General features: G+C 42.4%; 1 protein-coding gene across 3 annotated transcripts; it reads right to left on the minus strand.

Moving 5' to 3' along the window:
• Nucleotides 1-798: 798 nt before the first annotated feature.
• On the minus strand, nt 799-23479 carry LOC308136688 (protein arginine N-methyltransferase 8; the record flags this gene model as incomplete). 3 transcript variants are annotated; one of them, XM_080505137.1, is made up of 10 exons in its annotated part: nt 799-882; nt 1297-1418; nt 4234-4384; nt 7809-7924; nt 9462-9549; nt 10429-10571; nt 11436-11499; nt 17690-17845; nt 18961-19197; nt 23411-23479. In XM_080505137.1, 10 exons carry the CDS (start codon nt 23477-23479, stop codon nt 799-801), a joined length of 1230 nt encoding a protein of 409 aa, XP_080361263.1. The 3 variants fall into 3 exon arrangements, with proteins under 3 accessions (XP_080361263.1, XP_080361261.1, XP_080361262.1); XM_080505135.1 differs by having other exon boundaries at nt 18961-19206; XM_080505136.1 differs by having other exon boundaries at nt 18961-19206; nt 23405-23479.
• Nucleotides 23480-24030: the final 551 nt, after the last annotated feature.

Consider the following 24030-nt stretch of genomic DNA (forward strand, 5'->3'; position numbering starts at 1 on the left):
TATGACCAGATGCGAACAGAAGAATGCTTGAGCATGTATATATATATATATATATTATAAATGAATAAACAGCAGCTGGATGCTGAGCACAGCAGTGCGGGTGAAGGTCTCGGTACACTTCGGCACTTGGTCAAGGCATTGAGGATGGGAAAGGGTGTGTCACCAGCATGGCAGCATCACATACGAGCTCTGGCACCTTCTATAGCGCAGTCACGGACAAACCACTTACCAACACGTTACACTTCACACGACAAAGTTTGTCCTTTTCTTGCGGGTGTTCAATTGCTTTCAACGTCGCTAAACAGACACGGCTATAAATCAAGTCATTCCACTATGCTACGCTACATAATATGACGGAGGAACTACACTTAGATTTATTGTCTACCGCTAACAAAAAAATGTGGACGACACAATAGACCATTAGGTGAACTCTACTTTGTCTAAAGATGGGGATCTATTCCCTTCATAAGGTCCGAGCTTTTCTGGAAGACAAACACCCAACAAAACACAAGTACGTCACTCCATCTCACATATACACCAATAACATTCATCAAGACTAGAAAATACTCCTTTTTGTCAGTGATACATTCAAAGTAAATTAACAGTCAGCAGTAGTGCCGTTTGTCTTCATACAAAGTGACACTACTGATATTGTCACTGTCCATCTCTGCCTGGTGTTTGGCCTGGTCTGTCCTCCTCCGCCCTCACGTCCCACTGCGGTTTGCGAGAGTGTCTTCGTCTCCCTCTGGTGCGCAAAAGGTTGCACTCGGCGGGGCGCCGACGTCCCGTCAGTCAAACTTAACGCATCTTGTAGTCGTGCGATATGGCAGCTTCACACAGCTGCCCTTTGAAATCGAGCTCAAAGGTATAGTCCAGGTCACGCTGCAGGTGAAAAGATAGAGAGGGAGGGAGGAATAAGAGATGGTTCCCAGTCAGACTGGAGGCATCGTGATTAAACGTGCAGAAAAGAGAAATGTGAGATGAGAGACGACTTCCATATTTTTCATTCTGGCCTGGTAGCAAAACACGGCATCGAATGAATGTGGACTGTTTTTGTCGGACAACAAGACAACTTCATCCTTCCATTTAGGGGGGTTGGAGGACACTGGCAAGGTCAGCAATGGAATCTGTTGTTTGTTGGAGTTGCTGCAGGGTAAATGACTGAGAAGGAAGCTGAGCCTGCTCTGGCCAGGCGGTGACTCATTCCCTACCTTCTGGATGTGTTGTCTTATTCATATAAATACACTGGACATCACTACCTATACAATGTGAACGCTACAGAGCAAGCGGACTCACAATGTTTTTCTCGTTGGGCTTCATAGCAATGCTGCCAACAATCTCTTCCCCTCTGCGCACCGTCAGATAGTCCTCCAGGTAAAACACGGTCTGCTTCCAGTGGGTGTACTGAGCATCTGGAGCTGGAAGACACACAGAGAAACAAACCATGCCAGAGATCATCCGCTGGTTCAGTCTGACGGTGAATCACATTTAACACTCCTCAGCTGTGGAAAGGAGCAACTGAGATACTCTGCAATGCTCAACTAATCATGTTTAGACAATAGACAATTAGTGGGAGGATGTAAAGCTTTGAAGCTGGAAAGAGGATTTAATACAGAATCAGTAAGAAAGAATGAGGGCAAACATTACACAACAATCTGACCCAAAAGTAAATAACCATTAGATTGTGGATACCCCAACACCATACTGAGAACGTGTGTGAAAATGTGCATTCCAAAGGCTAATAAAGTCAAGGATGGTCTCAGATTGGATGAAGAATTCAGGTTGATCATGATATCGTTGTATATTGTATAATATAATAATAGAATGCTTGATATAATATAATACGTTGGTTTTTTTTTTGCCCAATATGTAAAGGGAAAACTTTCTTATTTGCCATTTGTCATCATGCAAATCTATTAGCAACTGAGATAAAACTGGATTGTATGAACTAAAACAAATCCACTTCAACATTTAGATCGTAAATATATATATATTATTTTATTTTATTTACTTGCACATCTTCTACCTTGAATCAACACTATGAAGCGATAACTCCACAGCAACTTTCCCCTCCCGGGCAAAATCCACATTATCAGAGAGTGGAGAACAATGTTTCACGTGACAATATCTCATCCGTTAAAAAAAGAAAAAAGGACTGTTTACGTTGCAGCAGCGGACACACTGACGTCCATGTTGAGTATGCCGGGTCACTGGAGGGCGCTGTGGCTTGATTTTGTAATAAAACCACACCGATTTATGCAGAGAACAATACGCTATAATAAACGTGAAGGAAATGGAGAAAAGCCGGCATCCGTATGGACTGATGACGCATCGTATGCTATCAGGGGTGAGTCTCAACTTCAAAACTACTGATATGGACGAGACAACTAGAATACAGACCGCTATGGTCCGCCATGTTTGTTTACAAGTGGATGAGCAGAGGCAAAGGAATTGTGGGGGAGAGATATGCGCATGCCCAGTAACAATGCTCTTTAGACTCCCGCAGTCTCTGCAGGAGGGAATAGCAACCGTGAAAGAATCTTTCCACCTTGGGAGCTGGTATAAAAACTTTGTGATGTCGTGTAAATGGACCCAACCAAAAGTGAAGAGAGTTCTGTGGACACACTCGTATTCGTTGTCGTGTATACGGGGCCCACACAGCATTTTAAACCATCTGAATATGGAACGGCATGTAAATAATGCAGCTTTCTCTACTAAGTTAACCCATGTGGTTTACCAGAAAATCGCAAGTCTTTTCATGGATTCGCTGCATGCTGTCAGTCCCTCCGGAGTCAACCACTGAGACACAGTTACGCCCACACACAGCCTCCTGTCTACCTGACATAAATGTCAAGTGGAGAATAAACACAGGCGGTGAAAAAAACACACAAAAAAAAGCAGGTAGTTCCACTTGACTTTATGATGACAGCTTTCAAATAGGAGGCAGATAATGCATGACTACATTCCTGACCTCGCCGCAGCTGCTCGACTTGGTCTTCTTTCATCGCTGTCCCACTTTGTATCCATTGTGCTGCCTTATGTGCATCCATCTGTGAGTGTGTGAGTGTGTGTGTGTGTGTGTGTGTCAGTGTGTGTGTGTGTGTGTGTGTGAGAGAGCATCTGACAACAAAGACAGGTAAAACTCAACACCCCAGCCCCAAAACAAATGTGAGCAATTCCCATTGCTCTGACCGTCACTGTTCACTTGAGTGGGATTCAAAAGGTCAGTTGCACTTAAATCGAATTTCTGCCAGCTGTCCTGGGGCGGCTCTGTAGATCTGGCTTTATAGACAAGCTCTTTGTAAGTGCATAGATAAAAAGCCCTGCCAATCAGCGAGGCTTCTGCACAGGTCTGTTTTTTTTTTTTTTTTTTTTCTTAAGGCAGTGTTCAATAAAGGCACTGACACGCTGACGGTTTCTTATGCTAATGCCGTAGATGAATTGGCATTTCCACTGACCAGAGTGAATTGGAGTCTTTGACCTCTGCTGGACTGCTTCTCCTTGGCGTGGAGAATCTGTGTGTGTCTGATATGGTTATCTCTCAAAATTATATGAGGAATCAATGGCAAATTTTGGCTCTGTGTCTGCAGGTTTAGATCTGTATCCTCATTTTTGGAATTGTTGCTTGACTGACGAGCGTGCAGAAATTCAACAGGAGGGCATCAGGTAGGGCAGGGAAAGATGGCCGTTACAAAACAAGCCATCTCTTGGTCCAAAAACGTACAAACCCGGGACTCCTGATAAATAAAAGATGTGCACCAAAGTTTATTCTATCTAAAACACGAAAAAAATCGGTCATCCTGCTATCAGATGTTCATTCTGCTTCACGTCCCACGTTTCATGATATACACTTCACCGCCACTAGAGGTCAGTCACACACAGGTTATCGCACAACACCCTCTCTTTAATCACTTGACTCTTAACTCGATCAAATCAGCTATTAACAGATCAGTGCCTTTAAAGCGTCAGCATGAGGGAGAACATCTCTGTCATTCATTAGAAGAGGCCGAAAATGTCTGAAACACTTGATATTAAGTGCATGGAAGATTTAGTGTGTCACATAAGTGTGACCAAATGATCTCTTTCTTGTTGCTTCTAAGTCTTTATATTTAACAGGCTGAAAAGCTGCTGTCTGTAGTGTCACAGTTAGACAGTTTAGATGTAAAAGAAGGAGAATTCCTCCGCTTTAACATGCCCAGCTGTGCAAACGTACGGGCCAACATCACATCTCACCTGTGGAAAATCCGGTCTTCTTATGACACTTGGTAAACTCAATATTGAAGTAAGTGACCAGAGCGTGGATGTAATCGTTCCTCTGGATTTGCAGACAGAAAGATGAGGTGAATGAGAGATCCTCGGGCTTCACCGTGTAGATGTCTACCTCCTGCAAAGAAAACGAGAGTTCTTGACATTTGTCAAATAGCAATTAAAATTAATGCCGAAAACAAACAGTCCATCCATCTACTTTCCGCGCCTGTTTTAAACAGCATTGGGGGGGGAACCGGGGATTGAATCTCACTGATTATGTGCATAAGGCAGAGTCCTCCTTGGAATAATAATCAGTTTACCACAATGGATATCAACACAGACACACAGAAAGTGAGTGTGAACTCACTATAGCACTCTGAGAACAAAATATCTTCATAAATAAGAACTTGCAATGAGCCGGTTATAAATAAAAATTACAATCCTAATGTTATGTTTTGCAAAACAATTAAAGACTTAATTAAATATTCCTTTAAATTACAGTCACTTCCATCCATTCACAACCCTTGAGTATCACGCGACCAACAAATAAAACTGGAGGAACAAATGCTGAAAAATTGATTAAGAAAAAATGCTGAGTCAGGAATAGAAAGAGGTGCAACATGGAGTCACGAAATGGGAAGCGGGAAGTAGCTTCTCGTTATTTGCAGTGTAGCATCTGCAGATGGAGGAAATGTCGGATCACATGACACCTATATATATTGAAGATGAATCTTAAAATGCCAAATGTCTCCCAGAACAGCAAAATGGATTCAATCCATTCTAATGTGGGTGCAACAACCACAAAGTCACATTGTTGAGGAAGACCCACACAGTTTGTTCACTGTTTTCATTGTTTTTAGTTTTTTTTATAGAAATGCAGCAGGCTGAGCATTAATGGAAATTTCTCTCTCTGAGTCCTGACAGTGCATCCTGAAGCGTAGAGCAGATGAGAAGCACTCCTCTATACGAAAGGCAATACTATTCGTAAAGGGGCACCGATTAGCTTTATGACTTCTTCTTTTTTTACTTTATTATAACAGCTTTTTGTTTCGGATTTATAACTAAAGTTTATACCAGCGGGCAGAATTCCTCCACCATTTGGCTGCACTTTTTATGTTTTGGCAAATCAGGGACCCTGACAGAGTCCAGCTGTCCTTCATGTACAGGATCCACACTGTACCTGTAAATGTCCTCCTTCCAATCAGTATATCAGGATACCCCGAGTGAACCCCCCCGCACCCCCATAACCCCCCCCCCCCCCCACCCCACCCCAACGTAATCATGTTCAAAGAAGAACACGCTGTTCCAAGTGCCGGTACACTGTCCTGTAACAGTGCCAATCATATTATCTCCCACTGCTGAGTAACGGGGAGAACGCCGCTCACCTGAAACCTATGCTGCAGGATAAACATGTAGGCAGTGCCGTATAATCCTGTTTGGTGTACCGTCGGAGTTAATAGATATTCTCTGCTCGCATGGTGGCTTTGGTGCCAGATGGTACCTGCTCTGGAGGAAGAAGCCGTATGTTTGCTGGCGACAATACAAAGCAGTGCAATTGCTGAATATATTTTGTAATTAGTATTTTTTTTTTCCCCGATTCTTGTTAAACATTTGGATAAACATCTCAAAGTTTAATTCGGCTATTTCATGCATTGCAATGTACCCTCACGCAATTACTATGAAGGCCAAAATGAAAAATGTTAAGAGCACCATTGTGCAGGTTGTTAATGTAAAATTAATGATTTCCTCCAAGATTATACCTCTTAATGATGCTCCCTGAGTATTGTTGCAAAAAAAAAGTTTAAAGTAGGAGTTTAATAACGGGAATTCCAGTGTGTACTACTCATCAGCTCCACAATTTTAATGAGGTCATTCTCTAATCCATTTAACAACAGTATCGCTTGCCAGTGGGGTGTTGTTTTAAGGTTGTTGTTTTGTTTTTTGTTTTGTTTTTAACAACATCCACAGACAAGCAACATCTCCATTATGCAGGTTTTAATTCATCACTGAGGACTTACTTCAGAAAAAGCTGTCTAACAAGGAGGGGGGGGGGGGGGGGGAAGAAGAGAGCGTGACAATCAGCAGTGAGGAAATAGCGGTAAGATCACACGGGGATATAGCAGCAGCACAGAGGTGGGACGGGGCAGAGCCAGCTAATCAATGCCAGCGATAAGAAGGTCACTATGACAAGGGTTTGCAATCAGAGGCTCCAGACGGCATCGCTATTGACATGCGTGGTGCAGGAGTCTGATCAGTCTTGATTTATACGGGGAGGGTTGGGGTTGGGGGGGGGGGTGGGGGGGGGGGACATCAAGGTCGCACCCATGCCTGCCTTGGACGGTATGTTTACCAGTCAATCAACGTCACGGAGAAGTCACAGGCCACACGTGCATTCCTATTACCGCGGTAACGATGCCAGCGATTGCGCCGTCAATCAGCCAGCGTCATTAAATCTTAATGTATTGACTCCATAATCGCGTTGTTCAACATGTTTGCTTGTCTTCCCGAGGCTACATGGCTGGGATTAGAAAAGGAGAATAACGGGAGCGTCTTGCTTTGCAACTTGTGGCAAAAAAAAAAAAATGTGGCAGGAACATCCCCGATACGCCGACTCGGAGGTTTCCTCAATTTGTTTCGACTTTTCTAACGTTGGATTGGAGCCTCTTGTGGCTAGAACGGTGAAGGTGGAAGCTTTACGTTGTGATATTTCTACCGTGTGACTTGTGTTTGTATTCATCTATAAAATCATTATGTTTAGGAATAATCACTGTTTTATAAGGGTGCTTTGAAGGTGACGCTTGCCTGGGGATGTGAATAAAACGCCTCCGCTCATGTGCAGACATTGACATGAGCCACGTTGCCTCCATCGCTGGCGAATATATTGAAACTACAATCATTTCAGAACAGTTTCCATGTCAATTCTTCCGGGATCATGCAGGCTGAGCACATTATTGCAGTCAGAATTTCTTCACCTTGCACCAATCGTCATAAAAATACATATAATGTGATGTAATATGTGATTTTTTTTTTTTGCTGTAACGTGAAGTCAAAGTCTAGTTTCGGTCTAAAAATAATTCTTAGTAGAAGAAGTAATGATGAAAAATATGTAGCTCGAGAATGAAATTAATATTTTTCTTTAAACACACGTTTTCAAAACTGAATTCACTGACTAATAGCAGGTATTTTGATGTATTTTAAATTTAAAAGGATCAAAGATTTAAAAAAAAAAATTAAAAATTGCCTTCAGATCCCAGTGGTCTATAATAATCTTTACATGAAAGAGATGAGGAAGCCTGATCTCAACAAAAGATTACCATCAGGGTCATATGATCCAAGTTCAAGTGAGGGTTGACTTTGAAAATCATTGCCAAACCGTATTTGGACAAAAAGTCTGTTCTAGTTTTAATCTGGTTTTAATTGAAAGAATCAGATGAACTGGAACTCCTACTTTTTTCCTGACTCAACAAACTCCAAATATAAAAACGCCGCAAATGGAATTCATCCTCTGCAAGTATTTAGCCTGCTACGAGCGGATCCTCGGAACATTTTAAAGCACCAACCTTGACCAGGCAGGCGTTGGTCACCACCTGTTTGGGATCCACGACGTCCACCAGAGGCTCCTTCATCGCCACGTTGCGTATGCAGGTCATGTCGAAGCCGTACACATTCTCCCACCCTGGTAAATGCAGAAAGCTTGTGAATTGCAACTTTTTGAGACATCATTTCCCCCCCCCCCTCTTCATTTTTATCGAGTCAAGACGGGAGTTGGAGAAGGTTTCAGGTGAAACAACACCAGTTCCGGGGGCATTACTCACTGAGCTTCTTGGAGGACTCTGATCTTCTTCCCCCTGGAGATGCGCCTCCCGTCATTTTTGAAATTATTTTTATTCTGACAGATGGAAGCCGCATTGTTTTTGGCAATGACTTGTGAGCGCGCGTCTCTTTGAACACAGACTCTATTCTTGCCTCGGATATCCTTGCCATTTAAGCTAAATCATCCATTATTCATTACGCTCTTTAAGATGGCGTGTAAGCCAAATCTGCCATGACCCAAAACAGGAGAACAGCTTGAGTGTGTTGCAGAACTCGTGATAATTAAGAGGTCACAAACCCCTGGTGGATCTTTTTTTGTTTTTTTTTCTTCCATGTGGTGGATTTGAATAAACGTGTGTGATTTTCAGCAGGTATACTGTGAGATGAGGGTTTTAAAAAAACGTGCACAATATCGATCTCAACTGATAAGCTTTGGCAGGATCACTTTTTGGGGGTGAAGCATTATGATTGGTTGTGAGTCGATGTATCACGTAAGCAGAAGTCACACTATGTGTCAGGGGTGTCAAACACAAGGCCAAAAACCGTCCGGCAAGAGGCTCCAATCCTACCCGCCAAAACCACCAAGCAAACTGTAAAGATTTCAAGAAAGTTTTTTTTTTTTGTTTTTTTTTAGACAAATTTCCTACGAGTAGTGAGTAACGCAACACTGAGACCCAAGCAGAGATGTCTAGCGCAATGCTCAAAACCATGTTGTCAGGGTGAGTTTGTAAAAGCAAACATAATGAAACAGTAACTGGAGAAGTAGTTTTTTTTCCTTTAACCAAGTCGAGTGTCTTCAGTCGAGAAGCCACTCAGTACACAGCCATGTGAAAAGCACAGAGACCCCCCTTCTAACTCGTTCACACTGGGCCTCTTCGCTGGTGGGCGAAGAAGTTTGCGGTCAATATTTGTGCGGCACGCTGTATGATTCACAGTGAAAATGTAAGCTGAACTATCCGCAGATCATGGGAAAGCTTTGCAGAGCGCCGGGCCATGCTGATCAGACTTTCTCTGAATATTATCTGCTGCACTGCGCTTGGGGTGATTTCCCACATGCATTGGGGACCGCGAGTGGGAGGACTGTTGGCTATTCTGCTGTTTGTGTTGCCGCTGTCATCTGGGTTGTGCTCTGGCCTCACACCGACTTCGGTGGCTTTTCTTTCGCTTGGAGTCCACCAGAGAAACATCGCCTACATTCCCCCCCCCCGGTGAGCTTTCAAGTGGGACGATAGGAAGACTTACGAGATAAATCATCGCCCGCGGCCTCAACCCTGAGGAATAGTTCAGAGTTATTTCCAGTGCTGGAGAGCTTGTGTATGAGTGGGCCCACACTTCTGTTAATACATATTGGATGCATATATCTTGTATAGTTACATCTTCCCATACACACATGCACTCACAGTGTATTTTGAAGTCTTTATACTGCCTGTCCTCTATCGCCACCACGTACAGAGAGGCTCGGTCAGGAAACATTAATCCTCCAGGTGCCTGTTGGACAAATGAGGAAAAAAGGAAATAACTCAGACGTTAATTGCAGGCAGGGTTTAAAAGGCCTGTACTACAGCAATGGTGACATTTTATTTCTCTGCCAAGAACAAGTTTCAATTATTGAAGCGCGTTCATTTGAGCGCCGTGCCAGCCACAACAGAACAGAGGCCCTGCTTGTGGAGTCTGAGGCTGCATATGCTCCTTTCACAGAAGAATATGTTATATTGAGTTTTTGATAGTTATAGAACACCCCTCCAAACATTCTAGAAAATTGCCCACCTGTGTGTATGTGTTGTTTTGAGTAGTTATTCAGTTGTTAGGTTCAGTATAGTTACCGCCCTGTCCGTGAAAATCACAAACGGAAGAGGAAATAAAGGTGCAAATCTTGGCGTTCTCCAGCACCCAATATAGATTAGATGTCACTCATTTTATGGTGGAAGCATTTATACTGCAAAATGAGTGACTTTAAAATAAGCGCTCGTCAAAGTGTGGTTGTTTTATTTGGAATTTCTGGAAGTTGCTGTTTTGGCACTGAACGTTTGATCAAATTTAATTCTATCACATCTCCAACAAATGTAGTCATGGGAATGTGTAATTAAAAACTATAAAATAATGCATATTTGTGCCTATAAGATGGCATCATTTGTCTCCAAAAGAGGAAATATTGCCAGGAAAGTCAAACCAAAATGAAGATATATCCACAGAAATATCTTGCCTATATAGGTTCTGCCAACTGTATATATGTAATATAGTGGTTCAACAGAACTATATAAATACCAGCCATTGTCTCTGTGCACACTATGTTTGTGATCATCACGCCCAACATGTAATCTCATGACTGTGATGAAAACATACACAAACACAATGCACACATCGTACCAGCCACTTGTCCCTGGCGAAGATGACGGTGTTGAGCATGGATTCGTAGAAGAGACTGTAGCCCATCCACTCGGATATGATGATGTCCACCTTCTCCACGGGAAGCTCCACTTCCTCCACCTTCCCATTGAAGATGGTGATGACTGAAACCCAACAGCAGAGATCTCAAGCCACACAAATACATGCTGTAATTAAACACAATTTTAAACCGCAGACTTTCTGTAACCTTCAACACCTACTTGTGCGTTCTGAAGTCATCGACAACGTCAGCGCTATCTGTCGAGGTACTGAAAACTAAAGGGAATTTGCAGTGGCTGGTAATATAGTCGGGGAATTAAATAAAGAGGAAGAGAAAGTGAACATCATGTGCTGCCATGGCAGCCGGGTTGTTCATATGGAAATCAGGGCAGCTGGGGAGCATAATAGAGGCGTGGATCTTTGCCCTGAGTGAGATTAGCTGACTTCAGCTTTGTTTGCTCTGCATTGGCAAGAAGTTAGCGAGGACTTTGTTCCCCCGGTGATACAAGTGTCAGTCAGGATGACACGTGAACCCCCGTAACTCCAGCTGGCGATTGCTTCCCGCTTGCCCACCGCCCAAAACTGTGAGTAAACACGGCGTTAACCCGGCACTCAATTACTGGAGCGTACTTGATATTCATAGGTTTATAGATAGGGCATTTGCTGACAGGGCGGTTTACGGAGGTATTATTTGGAAGCTGCACAGTCACGGGCTTGGCAAAGGAAAAAGAAAAGGGTTTTTTACATGATAAAAGGAAAAAGAAATACAATTTGAAGTCATAATTAAGTTTGACACGTGTGAATTATGCAGAATTTGACCTTTCCCTAACTTAAATTTTTTCTTTTTTTTATCTCGGTGAATCTCCTTTGCAAGTCTTCCTTTCCAACATCGTCGCTCACCATTATGACTATAACCCAGTTTATTACCATCTTCCTCTCAGGATAAAGTTGCTGTGTAATCAGTATAGAGGAACAGCTGCTGCTCTTACCGCTGTCAAGGTGGTTGGACTTGATGATCCTCTCTGAGTACTCTGATATACTGGAACATTCAATCTGCCAGGGGAAAAAAAAAAAAAGAGGAGCTAATTAAATGAAAGCTATCTTTGACTCTCCTTACTTTGCTTGTAACGCCGTGCGCTTAAAATGTTCACCTTAAAAAACTGGCCCTATTTTCATATGTACATATTGGATTAATAAGATGTAAATTTAACACTTGTGTTCATAGCTGCCATAATTTATGCCCATCAAAAGTTTAACAAATGGGTGCAAAGACCTTCCCCATAATGAATCTTCTGGTGTGCGTCCTTTTAAAGTCGTAAGTGTTGGCAATAACTTGTACTTCTGCAGTAGTTCAAGGGCCACATTTCCCAAAGGTTGCATCCGAAGAGCAATTACGCCACTCGGCGTGAAACAAGTTTCACAGCTCCGGCAATATAGCCTAAATATGTATGTCCAACAACTTTTCTCGGTGGCATACGTTCTTATAGCCTCACCTGGGACTCGGTTAAAGGGGAATGCACTTAAATGAGCAAACTTGACCCAAAAAAGACAAAAACACTGTTGGAATTTGCCAAAGATTTCGTCCTTCAATACAGGTCACATCTGAACTTAAAACCAGCGTGTGATTGACACTTTTAACTACCGATGGGACCGATCTGATCCAGTATCGGTATCAGGTTCCGATATTAACATAGTTCACAGATCGGAAATTTGCGATTCAACCCGCGGAGGTTTTCCGTTCCACGAGCCGCGTCTGTTGCAAGTATAACGAATAGTTTTATTATTTTCAATTGCACATTGATTACTATGTAAAACCTACAGGCTGCATACATGGAGGACTGCATAAATGTTTCTCCAGATTAATGTCTGACCCACAAAGTATTTGGTTACAGTCACGTTGCCTCGACTCTCCTTCAGGAGGAACCGCGGTAGTGCTCATGACTTACAAAAAATACCCCAAAACAAAAATAAAACAAATAAAGAATTAAGTCTTTATTTTCTGATTGCTGCTCCTGGCAGAAAATGTCTATCCAGTGCTGCAGCCACCCGTCGAGTTCTGGGGAAGTAAACAAGGTCATCTGACTTTATTGTCTGTGTGGATACTTTCCATTCCACTCCTGACGAAAAAAGACCGGAGGCTTGTACCTGGTTAGCAAAGCTGAAAGAGCTGCTTTGTTGATGGAAGTCGTCGCCTGACCTCCAACCGGCGGATTATTTCTCTCGCTCAGTATTTTAAAATGGAAAAGTGAGTAGTTTGGTCTTTGCCAGATTCAAGAAAAGAAACAGAGAAGATGGGATAAAACAAGCAACAAGCTATGAGGTTTTCTAAAGCATTTTGTGAAGATTTTTTTTTTTTTCATGACTGAAGTGAGTGATGGCAGTATGTTTATAGCTTTATTAATATTGATAGCGTATTGTTCTCTGCGTGCGTGAGTGTGGTTTTATTCTAAAAACGAACAGCCCCCACCAGTAGCCCAACATAAAAACTACAGTTTTCAGCATTTATGCCATTTCCATGTATGTTTGACGTTGTTTTCAAAACATTGCTGCGTAAACACAAAAAAATTTTCTGAAAGGAAGATGCAAAAAAAAAAAATGCATTTTCATGTGAAACATTGTCGTGCAAATTGGGCCTTTATCGCTCACGGCATTTCTGTGAGAGCGGCAGGTAACTCGCCAGAGATGGATTGTCGTCCAGCGTCACGCTCTGAGGTTAATTTGGCGTTGCGAGGGGTGCCCGACAGTCGAGCTGGAAATGGTGGACGGCGAAAGAATACAAAGAGGTAAATTTTCCAAAGTGTGTGAGAGCCACCGAAGCACTGCCAGAGCCTCTTAATTAAAAGTAATTAAGATGAAGATGAGCCACTGCTCAGCCGCAACTCACCATTTACCCCCGATGGGACCTTCAACTTTTAGTTTCATTACTCTTTTGGCACTTTATTTTAATCATCACTACTGCACTCCGCTTTTATGTTTTTGCCTTATGTTCGGACTTCTCCTGAATGCAATCTGTCATCTTTCCTTTTATAGGGCACCTTTACTTTCTCACTCTTGATATATATATTGTTTTTTTTTTGTTCCGTGTTTCCCCACAAATGCGCAAGGATTTATTGAGGTGCCCACAACAGCAGCATTTTAAGGAAATAATCTTTCATTCATCCGATCTAAACTCTGGAGATTTCCACTGAGTTGCTCTTGAGAGCAAAATCAGAATATCATTCAGCGGGGAGCGTTTGCCAATTCTGGGCTCTCACAGCACCGGGGGGGAGTCTCGGGGTATGGATTTTCACCTGAGTGTGTGCGCTCTGTTCCTTGCGCCTGGGGAACTGCTTTTGTCCAGAGGTGTGAAGACTTCTTTGAGCTGCAACAGATCCATCCGCTCGTATTCAAGAGGTTGGTTTTGAATGAACTTTGAGAGCTCTGGACTGTAAAAGGCAAGACTGGGACTATTGTGGGGCGATCAGGCTGAACAGTAAATAACCAGTGTTTCAACTAATTTTTTTTTAAGGGTTCTACACTGCTCACTACTTTCTGAAATCTTCAGTGTTCTCATAAAGAAAGCATGCATAATACAGGGACATCACATTTGCACAGCCTCCCCGGAGCGGTCCCATTTTCTGCTTGCTTATTAGTAGAGGACCGGTCAGGAGCCCTCCGGCGCCCATTAAGCATTGAGTTATACCAACCGCATAGGCAAACAACACTAGTTCATTTTGCACCAGGTGTGTGCACGTGTGTTGCACTTGTGCTGGTGATCCTGAGCGTCAGTTAGCGGGGCTGCTGACACGGACCCTCTAATTGGCTCATGATTCCTCCCCGTCTCTTTCCTGGATCTCAGCGAGAAGAGACAGCCATTAGCCATGTGTCCATCAGAATCATGAAGCCTCAAGGTATGTTAACACAGACACCCCCCCCCCCCCCCCCCCCCCCCCCACACACACACACACACACACACACACTGCCTCTTGCGCCTCTCACTGGTGTCAGGAAGAGTCACTGTCACTGCAGCTCCAGCCACAGGCTCTTTCACTCCGGAGACACGGCAAGTGAAAGTCTCCGTCCCCCATAATGCCGCAGCACCTTGACACTGCAAAGCACTCACGCAATTTTCTATTTGCACCCTCTGACCTGTTAAGCTGTTTGCTCACCCTTCTGAGATAAGTCAAGCAAGACTAGAACAAATGTTTTATCCCATATTTAGCCTCACTTATATCTTGACTCGGCCAGACCTTTGAATTGAAAGAGTTAGAGTTAGAGTTTTTTCTTTGTTGTGGCACAGGATACACGTGATGTAAATGTCTTTATTTTCCCAAAAATAAACAATTACGACTGAAAATGAATGCAATCTCAACATAAATGCAATTTCAATGAAACTTCTGGTGCAAAATACAGTAAAAGGTCAAAACAACTTCTCCTCTCGCTGCTGCATTTTGCATGTTTTGACAGTCGAACAATGTGGCTTTCACACTAATGCTAGTTTGCTATCTTTCACGGCAGCATCACCGATGTCTCACTACGGGCCTCAGTGTTGCGTTGTATCTGCTACTCTTAATCATTTTTTTAAACAATCTGTTTTCTTTTAAATTTTTACAATTTGCTTGGTGGTTTGGCCTCTTGTGGCCGGTTTTGGCCCTCGTGCCTTATATTTGACACCACGCCTTAATTTTTTTTAAATTTCTAAATAAAAACCACAATTTCTTTCCCGTGTGAACCAACTTTGAAAAAACTTTTTCTTTTTCCTTGTCGTTGACATACTGTATTCTTCTCATTTTAATGCTATATAGTGCAAGGGTCTCGGAGAATAATCTACACTTCATTTTTTACGTTATGACCATAACAATCATTGATTAAACTAATCCTCCAAAGTTTCTACAATTGGTTCCTTTAAAACTTTGACATCAGCTGTCCAGAAGCAATAAAAACACAAGTTCTTCTTCACATGGAGTAAATGTGATTGAGACAGAATACTCACTTTATTACCAAATAGTAATTTTTGTCTAAACCCACAGGATCATAGGCAACTAAACATGTACAATCATATATTGTTGCTTTTGTATTCTGCAGGTGATACTTATCAACACTAAGATGGATAAATATGGCTGAAGTGTCTCTTGAGCTCAAACGAAAGTATCACCTTTCATCATCTGAGCTTTCTTCTAATGTGCACAAAAAATTCACCAATCAATGCACCATTTTCCAAGTGAGGATGGTCGCTGAGCTGTGCGACTACGGAAGCAGACAGAGTAACATCCAGAACAGATCACAAGGCCACGACGAACACTCGTATTCAACCCCTCGGGCCATTTGGAGTCATCAGAAAGCTTTGAGCTTTATTTTGGAAGGGACTCAAACCACTGATGTCACCATGGGGCCTATGTAACGTCCTCTATACTTATAAAAACAATACAACCCCCAGCGGATAAAGAAATTACTCTTCAAAATTGTTTGCTTTCATCCTGTTGCTGTTTTAAACCCTGAGCTTGTTTACATCCTTGCACCAGTCCGCATTGACCCACTGGGCTGCTCTACAGGATTGTTGTATCTGCAATCTGCTTGCTATATGTAAAAAAAAAAAATTTCATCATCAACAAGCTTGTTTTTCTTTGTCTTTTGGGTTTAAAGTACAACACAGAGACTGTTCACATAACAAGACACTTGTGAATGAGCATAATGCTTTTTTAATGAGCCCTGGCACAGTGTTGGTTTGAGTCATTTTGCACCGGAAACATGGATCTCAGTCTGCTCCGTATATTTGCAACTCCTGTTTAAGCCGTAACTCACACAGACTCTCCGGCTGGTTTGATTATTTGTTTGGCTCCACTTGTGGTTTTTATATCAGATATTGTTCTGAAATTGATTGACGTCGCTGCAGCGTACACACTGACCACACAGGTTATGAATTTTTGCAGCAGTGGTTTTATGAGCGCTCTCCTGATCCAAGATTGTGCCTATCGCTTTTCTTAATAAGGTCCATATGACAAGAGTGATGTTCCCGTTGGCCCACAGCCCGGTTGTTGCACACTCGCACGCCCACCTCTCGCATCCAACTTCATAAGCTTCGGGAATGATAAACGGGCTTTGGCGCGGAACAGAAACTGAGGGGCATTAAGTCAAAAGTGAGCGAAATCTATTAAATCTCAGTCTTGTGTGCAAAACCCTGCTGGTTGAACAGGGTAAATAAAAAGTAAATTATCTGAAGTGTGAAAGCCGGGTGATGTATATATAGAGATGAGGTTAAATAAAAAAGTAAGACAGCTTGAAGAAAGAGGGAAAAAAAAACACGAGTCACTAACTCTTAAACACACAATGTCAAGAATAAGTCCCACTTCAATATGGAGTTAATCACCCCCCCCCCGAAGCATATTCTCTCAGTGGAGACGCCATATAAATATAAGTTCCACATGGTTATCCCGAGCTGGTGGTGTGTATGCTTGCATGCAGTCTCAGACATGACCCGACTAGCAATTACTTCTGTGTCGGCGTGCAACAACGGTAATAACTCGGAAATCACCGAGGCTCAGCAGGTCGATCTGAGAGTCCGCACGCTTTCCCCATCTGCATGTCCGAACAGATGATCATCAATGATTAATAAAATAAAATGGTTTGCACCCAATGCAAAACAATGAAAATGACTTGGACATTAGATCAAAGTCAAACAACTCCAGCCCATGTGTACATCTATAAGGGAGGACAATCGTTCTAAAAAATATTGAAGAAAATATTCAAACACAATATATTTCATAATACTTTATCTGTGCTATTACCTGCATTTTTACGTTTTGTTTTTTTAAATTCCATATGCATGCATATCATTTGAATACACTTAAACCATAATTGTACTGGTATGAGACTGATCTGACCAAGACAATAAAACATTTGTGGCGCTTAGCTCAGCGGGGCAGACTGATAACATAGAACTATAATTAAAAATAATTAAAAAAATTCCTTTCGAAACCAAATAATCAATACAGAACATGACTTTATTCTCAACATAAAGCCAATTTGAATGATTCCTGGTATAAAATACATAGACATGTCTAAAAAAAAAAAATTCTACATTTAATACACTTTGCAGCATTTAACATGAGGCTTTGAGGCTGATGCTAGTTTGAGTCTCGGTGATGTGTCGTGTTCAAAAAAGTTAAAAAGTCAATATTTTCTGTTTCCCGTATGTTAAACACCCCTGGTTTAGACAACGATTGACCACAATCATTGTTCTCTGCAAAAAGTAAACGTCTCTTACCCCATACACGTGTTTGGCCCCAGCCTTGGCTGCAAACATGGAGAGGATCCCAGTCCCGCTCCCAACGTCCAGCACTATTTTGTCCTTGAAGACATGCTTATTGTGGTACATGGCGTTCCTGTAGGTGAGCGTCCTCACTTCATCCTTCAGCATTTCCTGGTTTGGCATATAACGAATAACATCAGACCACAGCGACACAAGTAAACTCACCTTTAAAAGAAGGTTGAAAAAAAACAACTGTTTGGACATCGGGGCCATGGAGCTGCAGGAGGGGGGGGGACACACAGTTCACCTCATCTTCCTCTGCTCGTGCTCAGCTGCATGGTGATGCATTCAAATCCAGAGCTGGTGTTTCTGAATAAGTTCCACGTCTCAGACTGTCTGCATCTGACTCTGGCTTGAGGAATATCCAGAAATGAGAAAAATACACCTGACCCATATTCCAAAAGTGTGAAAAATTCATCGCACAGGTCAGGGACAGAATTATGCTCCTCGTTATACAGCCTGTAATAATTTTAAGTTGCGGAGGTAACCATATTGTAAGGAGAAAAAACTGATAGGGTTCAACATCGGCTCAGTGAGAAAGCTTGTGTAGAAATTGCTCAAGACCCTTGCCGTTCTCCATTAACGTCAGACTGAGTGAAGCTTTGCGTCATATGCCATGAGATGAAGTTCAGGTAAAGAAACTCATATATTTTAAAGGAATTTGGTGATTACAACTCCAGTCATGGCCCAAAATGTATACGACAATAAGCTTTAGGTCGGGAGACTGTTGGAAGTGGAAACGGCAGGAAAATACTGTAAACTGTAAACACACAAAGTCATTCTGGAAAGAAAAGCTAAAACCATGGAAACATCAGCAGACTGCATCATGACACATTTAGCCAGAGACTTATTTTAAATGACCACATACAATCTTCAGCATGTTTTAAAAAAATGGTTAGATGTGCACAGTGAAAAGACACAAAGTTAACAAGTTGAGTCTGTTATTTGCAAATTCTTTTTAAAAACTATTTTTTGGGGGGGGGTGGAAATAAATGTCTCTTAAAGCCCAAACTGTTAAAATCAATGAGAGTAATTATACATTTATTTTGTCTAAAAGAAAAGTTTTATAGACATTTATGCACATTTTTTAACGCTATTTTATTTAGTTGTTTAACTTAGGACTGAGTCTCTTTTTTTATTGCCGTAACTGTGAATTTTTATAATTATCATTATTATAATACGAATGGATGACAAAAGTAAGATCACAATAATAACACAGCCATTACCTCATGAATACCAAAGTGGGCATATGAGTCAAAGTAGTAATCCCGTGAGGTCATCTCCTCTGGGTTGAGAAACTTTGACATCTTGCCGCGGCCCGGGCAGCTCGGCAAGTTGGCGGCGTGTGGCGTGTGTGGCGGGACAGGAGGTCGAGAGGCATGCTGGACTGAAGGCACCGGCTTGGGCAGTGAGGTCGGCTGTGCCGACTGCGACGGGATGATGCGGATCGGCCGCGGTTGCGACTGTGGTTGCTGTGAAAAGCAGAGAGGACGAAGAAGAGAAGGGGGGGAAAAAAGGACAAGTAATGTTGAAAACTGGCTTGTGTAAGTCAACACGTAATTGGTGTGGTTTGAGTGGAGGGTTAGTGATTAGACTGAAGAATCTTGCCCAGCAAACGGTACATATGTTGTGCTCGAGAGAGGACACCCATCACGCCCTGATTCACTTGTTGTACAAGTCCAGCCATGGTGTGTAAATGATGAGAGAAAAGGATGCCCAGCAGCTCAAGACTGCGCCAGGAGGCCCTTTACTTTGGAAGTTGCGTCTCATTGGAGTGACAGAAATAAGAAAAAATATCAATGTGCTATGACAATACACACCAATTTGCTCTCCATGTGTATTTTGGCTTCTTTCTATCTGAACCAGCATTAACGTCTCCAGCGGCTTGTCTGTTACCACGGGGCCCAGACTTCACTCCCCACATGCATCATTGAGTCCTGCCACACTCATCGACTCTGATTCCAGTTCACTGCTTTTCCTTCCTTGAGAAACTTTTGATAGATACAGACCACCGCAATTTGCCAAAACCCCCTCAAGACCTGCAATGCCGGAGAAGTTCTGACCCAATCGTCATCGTTTGGCTTAAACTTGCTCAAATCCTCACACCACATCAAAAGTTCACTTCCTACTTGTTGTGTCACATTCAGAGGCCCTGTTATTCACTGATGAGTGTACTTTATGTGTTATCTGGTGAAATGCAGAGGTGTCGATCACTTTTTAGTTCAGGGGCCACATACCGCCCAATTTCATCTTGAGTGGGCTGGACTTGAAAAATCGTGCCATAAATAACCTTTAAATCAAAATTTTGACGTTTTTCTATGTTGTGTCGCAGAGTGTACTTGATAAAAATGTTCACAAAGCAGAATAATTACAGAAACTGACAACAATCTCAACATGAAGGCAATTTTAATAATGAAATCATCTCATTCAAAATACAGTGAAATGTCCAAAAACACCATCTCTTATAGCTGCTGCGTTATTCATGTTTTTACAAACTCCCCATGACAGCACGGTTTTGAGGTCTTTCGGGTCTCAGCGTTGCATCGTGTTGCTACTCTTAAGACCTTTGTTTAAAAATCAATGTTTTCTTTGAAATTTTTGCAAATCAGTTGGTGGTTTAATGGTCCAGATTTGAGCCTCTTGCGGGCCGGTTTGGAGCCTCGAGCCTTATGTTTGACTGCCCCGCCTTATTGTCTTTAAATCTTGCAAATGATTCTTCTAAACTGCTTATACTATCACTTCCTTATCGTGATCATTGTCCATTTATGAAGACTAACATGAATACTTGAAGTGGGAATTTGCTTTCTCTTTGTAATGAATAGTAATTGACCCTTCACCTCTTTGGGGCTGCTGCTACTCTTTTAAGTGACTGTTGTGCAAAATGTATCTTTGTCCTTCCTGATCCTGCTGGGCCTAAATGGCATGCTGTGGGAAACAGTGACCAAGAAAATAATGTGTGAAAATAACCCGCCATGATTCATGCACAACATGGTGCGATGCAGCTGAACTGGATTGGGTTAATATCAGATGCTCGCTGATGATGCAATCCAGCAGCCATGCTAACAATACCAGGGTGGTATAATGACTCATTGGCCAAGCCAAGGGTGAAGGGAGCAACCAAAAATATACTTTTAAATAGAGGATGACAAAAATAGCTTGAGATGCACTGTAGTCCAACCATCCATGTTGTTCTAAGGATGATTTGTAATAACTTTGCTAAAGCTCTGACTTTTAAATCAATAATCATCAGGTCAAATTACTGCTGCAACTATCCTACTGATTTGGAAATGGTTCGATGAATATTGATTTGCATGCTGGGAAAAACTGACATTTGACATTTCCAAAAGTTTTGCATGAAGCGTCTTAATACAAAAGTCACGATGTTTGAGTACTGCATATTAAATGGTTTTGAGTCACGCAGTGGGGAAGTTATAGGCGGGTTAAAGGAGATGCTAACATCTCAAGTACACATTTGCAATTATATTATCCAAGTGTGTGTTAAAAGAGGATTGGCTGAAGCTTTTTAAAGGTCTTACATAAGTGCAATGCAGCAATAGAATGATGGCTTGTCCAACAGTTTATGTGCAGCCATGCCAGAATCTTAATGCCTTTTAAAACGCGGCACCATTAGTGATCTTTACTCTGGACACCTGAGGGATGGAGCAGGAGATAGGTCTATTAAAGCTCAGATATACTGCAGTGGCTTGTCATGCAAAGCTGAAAAAAGTAAAAAAAAATGGAGAATTTAAAAATGAACTCCAGCGAGGAAGCCGAGAAAGTGACTTTAATGTTGGCTCAAAGTGAATGTGACGGTGGGAATCTGTTTAAAAAGACCAGCAGCAGCATTTTAAACTAATTGCAAACCATTTAAAGCGGATTTGTAGAAGTGATGAAGTGTTTGAACGAGTAAATAACACTGAGTCGTGTCAATGCCTTCTCTTTCGGTGAAGATTAATGGTGTATGCCTAATAAGTAAAGAGGGTTTTGATTGTTTGCTCTATAAACAAGTAGCTTCTTAATGAGGTTTGACTAATAAAGCAAACGGCAATTGTTCAACCTGACTATTAATCCTTTCAGCTTTGATATTAAAGAGCATTTAGTTTGATCGGGTGATATCAACACGGTCGACAGGTGTTGAGGCCGCGGGCTAAATATTGGCACATCTCTGCAAAATACAGCAGTGAAAGCAAAGAAGAAGAAGGAAAAAAAAAGCCCTGGATTTGACAAACAGCTGGCTTCACGCCAACACAGAAAGAAGTCAATAATTACAAGATAGGGCCACAGAGGAGGTGATTAAGGCTGCCAAGTTTGTTGAAAGTTGAGCACTTTCTTAAAGTTGCTGTTGCTGTGGAGGAAAACAAACTTGGAAGGAGGTCGGGTGAAGTAAACTTGGGAGTGTAACTGAGAAGTCCTGACACAGGACACAGAGGGTGAAACACGCCTTTGCCTCTGCCCCCCCTACTCCTCAAAGACAGATAAACACATTTGCGGTTCTATTTCAAACTGGATGCTTATTTCTACACTGAGGTGAGACTTGTAACTCGAGAAGGACGTTTTCCTGCTTCTTCCATTACATATTGGAAGGCTCATGGTGATTCTGGATTTGGGGGGGGGGGGGGGAGGGGAGATTATGAATGTTGTGTTTCCTAAAGTGCAGCCAAGATGCTGTGTGGTAGTTTCAGGCTTTTTGTTGTAGAATAATTATTATTTTATATGGGTTAAAAAGTCCTCCTGGTGTCAGGAAAGACAATTGCTTTGGTCTTCTGCCATTATAGCACTTAGGTGCTTCTCCTGACATATATTCCAAAGGAGCGGAGGGCATTAGTGGAAAGGAAAATCTATCTCATTATAATGTATCAGATATGAGGAGGGATTTTTCCCTGAATGTACTTTGAGGGATATTCTCTTTTTTTTAAATGATAAATTATGCATAACGAAGCAACATGACTTTGCTGACTCTGACTTGACAGGGTGTTTGAATCTATCAGAGCTATACTGTGCATACAGATCATCACACTGTGCGATAGTATGGAACAAGCCACAGCCTATGAATGCTGCATTGCATGGAGACGGGCGGGTGGGGATTCTCTGCTGACACTTGCCATCTTCAACTCAGCCTACTTTCTGCAACAACAAAAAAAAGAAAAAAGAAAAAGAAAAGAACTGCTTTGCAAATCGACTCCAGTCTGCAACATGCTGCAGCACCATGGACAGCGCAAGTGATCCCGCACGTGAAGCTGCAGGATGCATCTGTCCCATCCAACATATACTGCTCACAGACTTGTTCAATGCACACACACACACACACACACACAAATCATTCTAACGCATTTGGATTTCTCGAGTCGTTGTCAGACAGAGTGACAGGAATGCAGAGCAGATCATCCATACAGAAATATCCGCAGAGCGCACTCACCTTGGTTGCTTGTCTGCGACCATCTGAATGCATTTGCAGCTAAAAGTACTCGTTTGATTGGCATAGTAATACCTTGATATGTCTGTTTTGAATGGTAAACCTCTTTGCGGCCAGGTTGCAGGACTCTGGAAGAGTCTGCATCCCGCAACGCGCAACTTCCACCAAAAAGCTGCAGGACGCGTCCAGGAGTCGGAAACACCGAGAAGCTACAGTCCCCTTTTGTTAACAAGGAAAATCAAAGCTGTTTTTTTTACACTTACCTCAATGCTCTCGGACTCCGCCATTTTTCTCCTGAGGAGCATGCAGCGGGACGAGTGCTTAATTCCCATAGGAGCCGGCAAAAATATTGCGCACTTGGTAGAAGTAAAAAAAAAAAAAACAGCGAGAGGAAGGTGGGAAAAAAGCGCAGCGATATTTTTTTATGCCTCCTCGATCGTTGCCATTGATGTTAATTCACATCCCAGAACTGCGGGGTTCTTTGGAAATCTTAAGACTGAAACTACAAGACGAGGTCCCAAAAACACCACCCGAGCCAGCTTTGCCACAAAGTGTAGTGGATTGCATGGTCCAAAAGTTTGCGGTCCAGCGGTGCGCGTTCCCGGACGGAGTGCGAGCTAAAGGCATCATCTGGCTTCAAAACGGACAAAAATGCAACATCGGGTCCGACGACCCGACAGGTGATCTGAGAAGGCTGCAGCGAAGGCAGCAGATTGTCATGAATATAGTGTTTAAGCCCCGGTTTGATTGATTCCTCTACCGCAACATGCTTTCTAAAAATAGTCCCTCATGCAGCCGCCGCTTTCCTTGCTGAGTGGGGGGGGGGAAAGACGCATGCAACGGGAAATCTTGATGGGTCTCAAAACGTGCCGGCGAATTTCTT

The sequence above is a fragment of the Blennius ocellaris genome, assembly GCF_963422515.1.
Source record: "Blennius ocellaris genome assembly, chromosome: 11".
Classification (NCBI taxonomy): Eukaryota; Metazoa; Chordata; class Actinopteri; order Blenniiformes; family Blenniidae; genus Blennius; species Blennius ocellaris.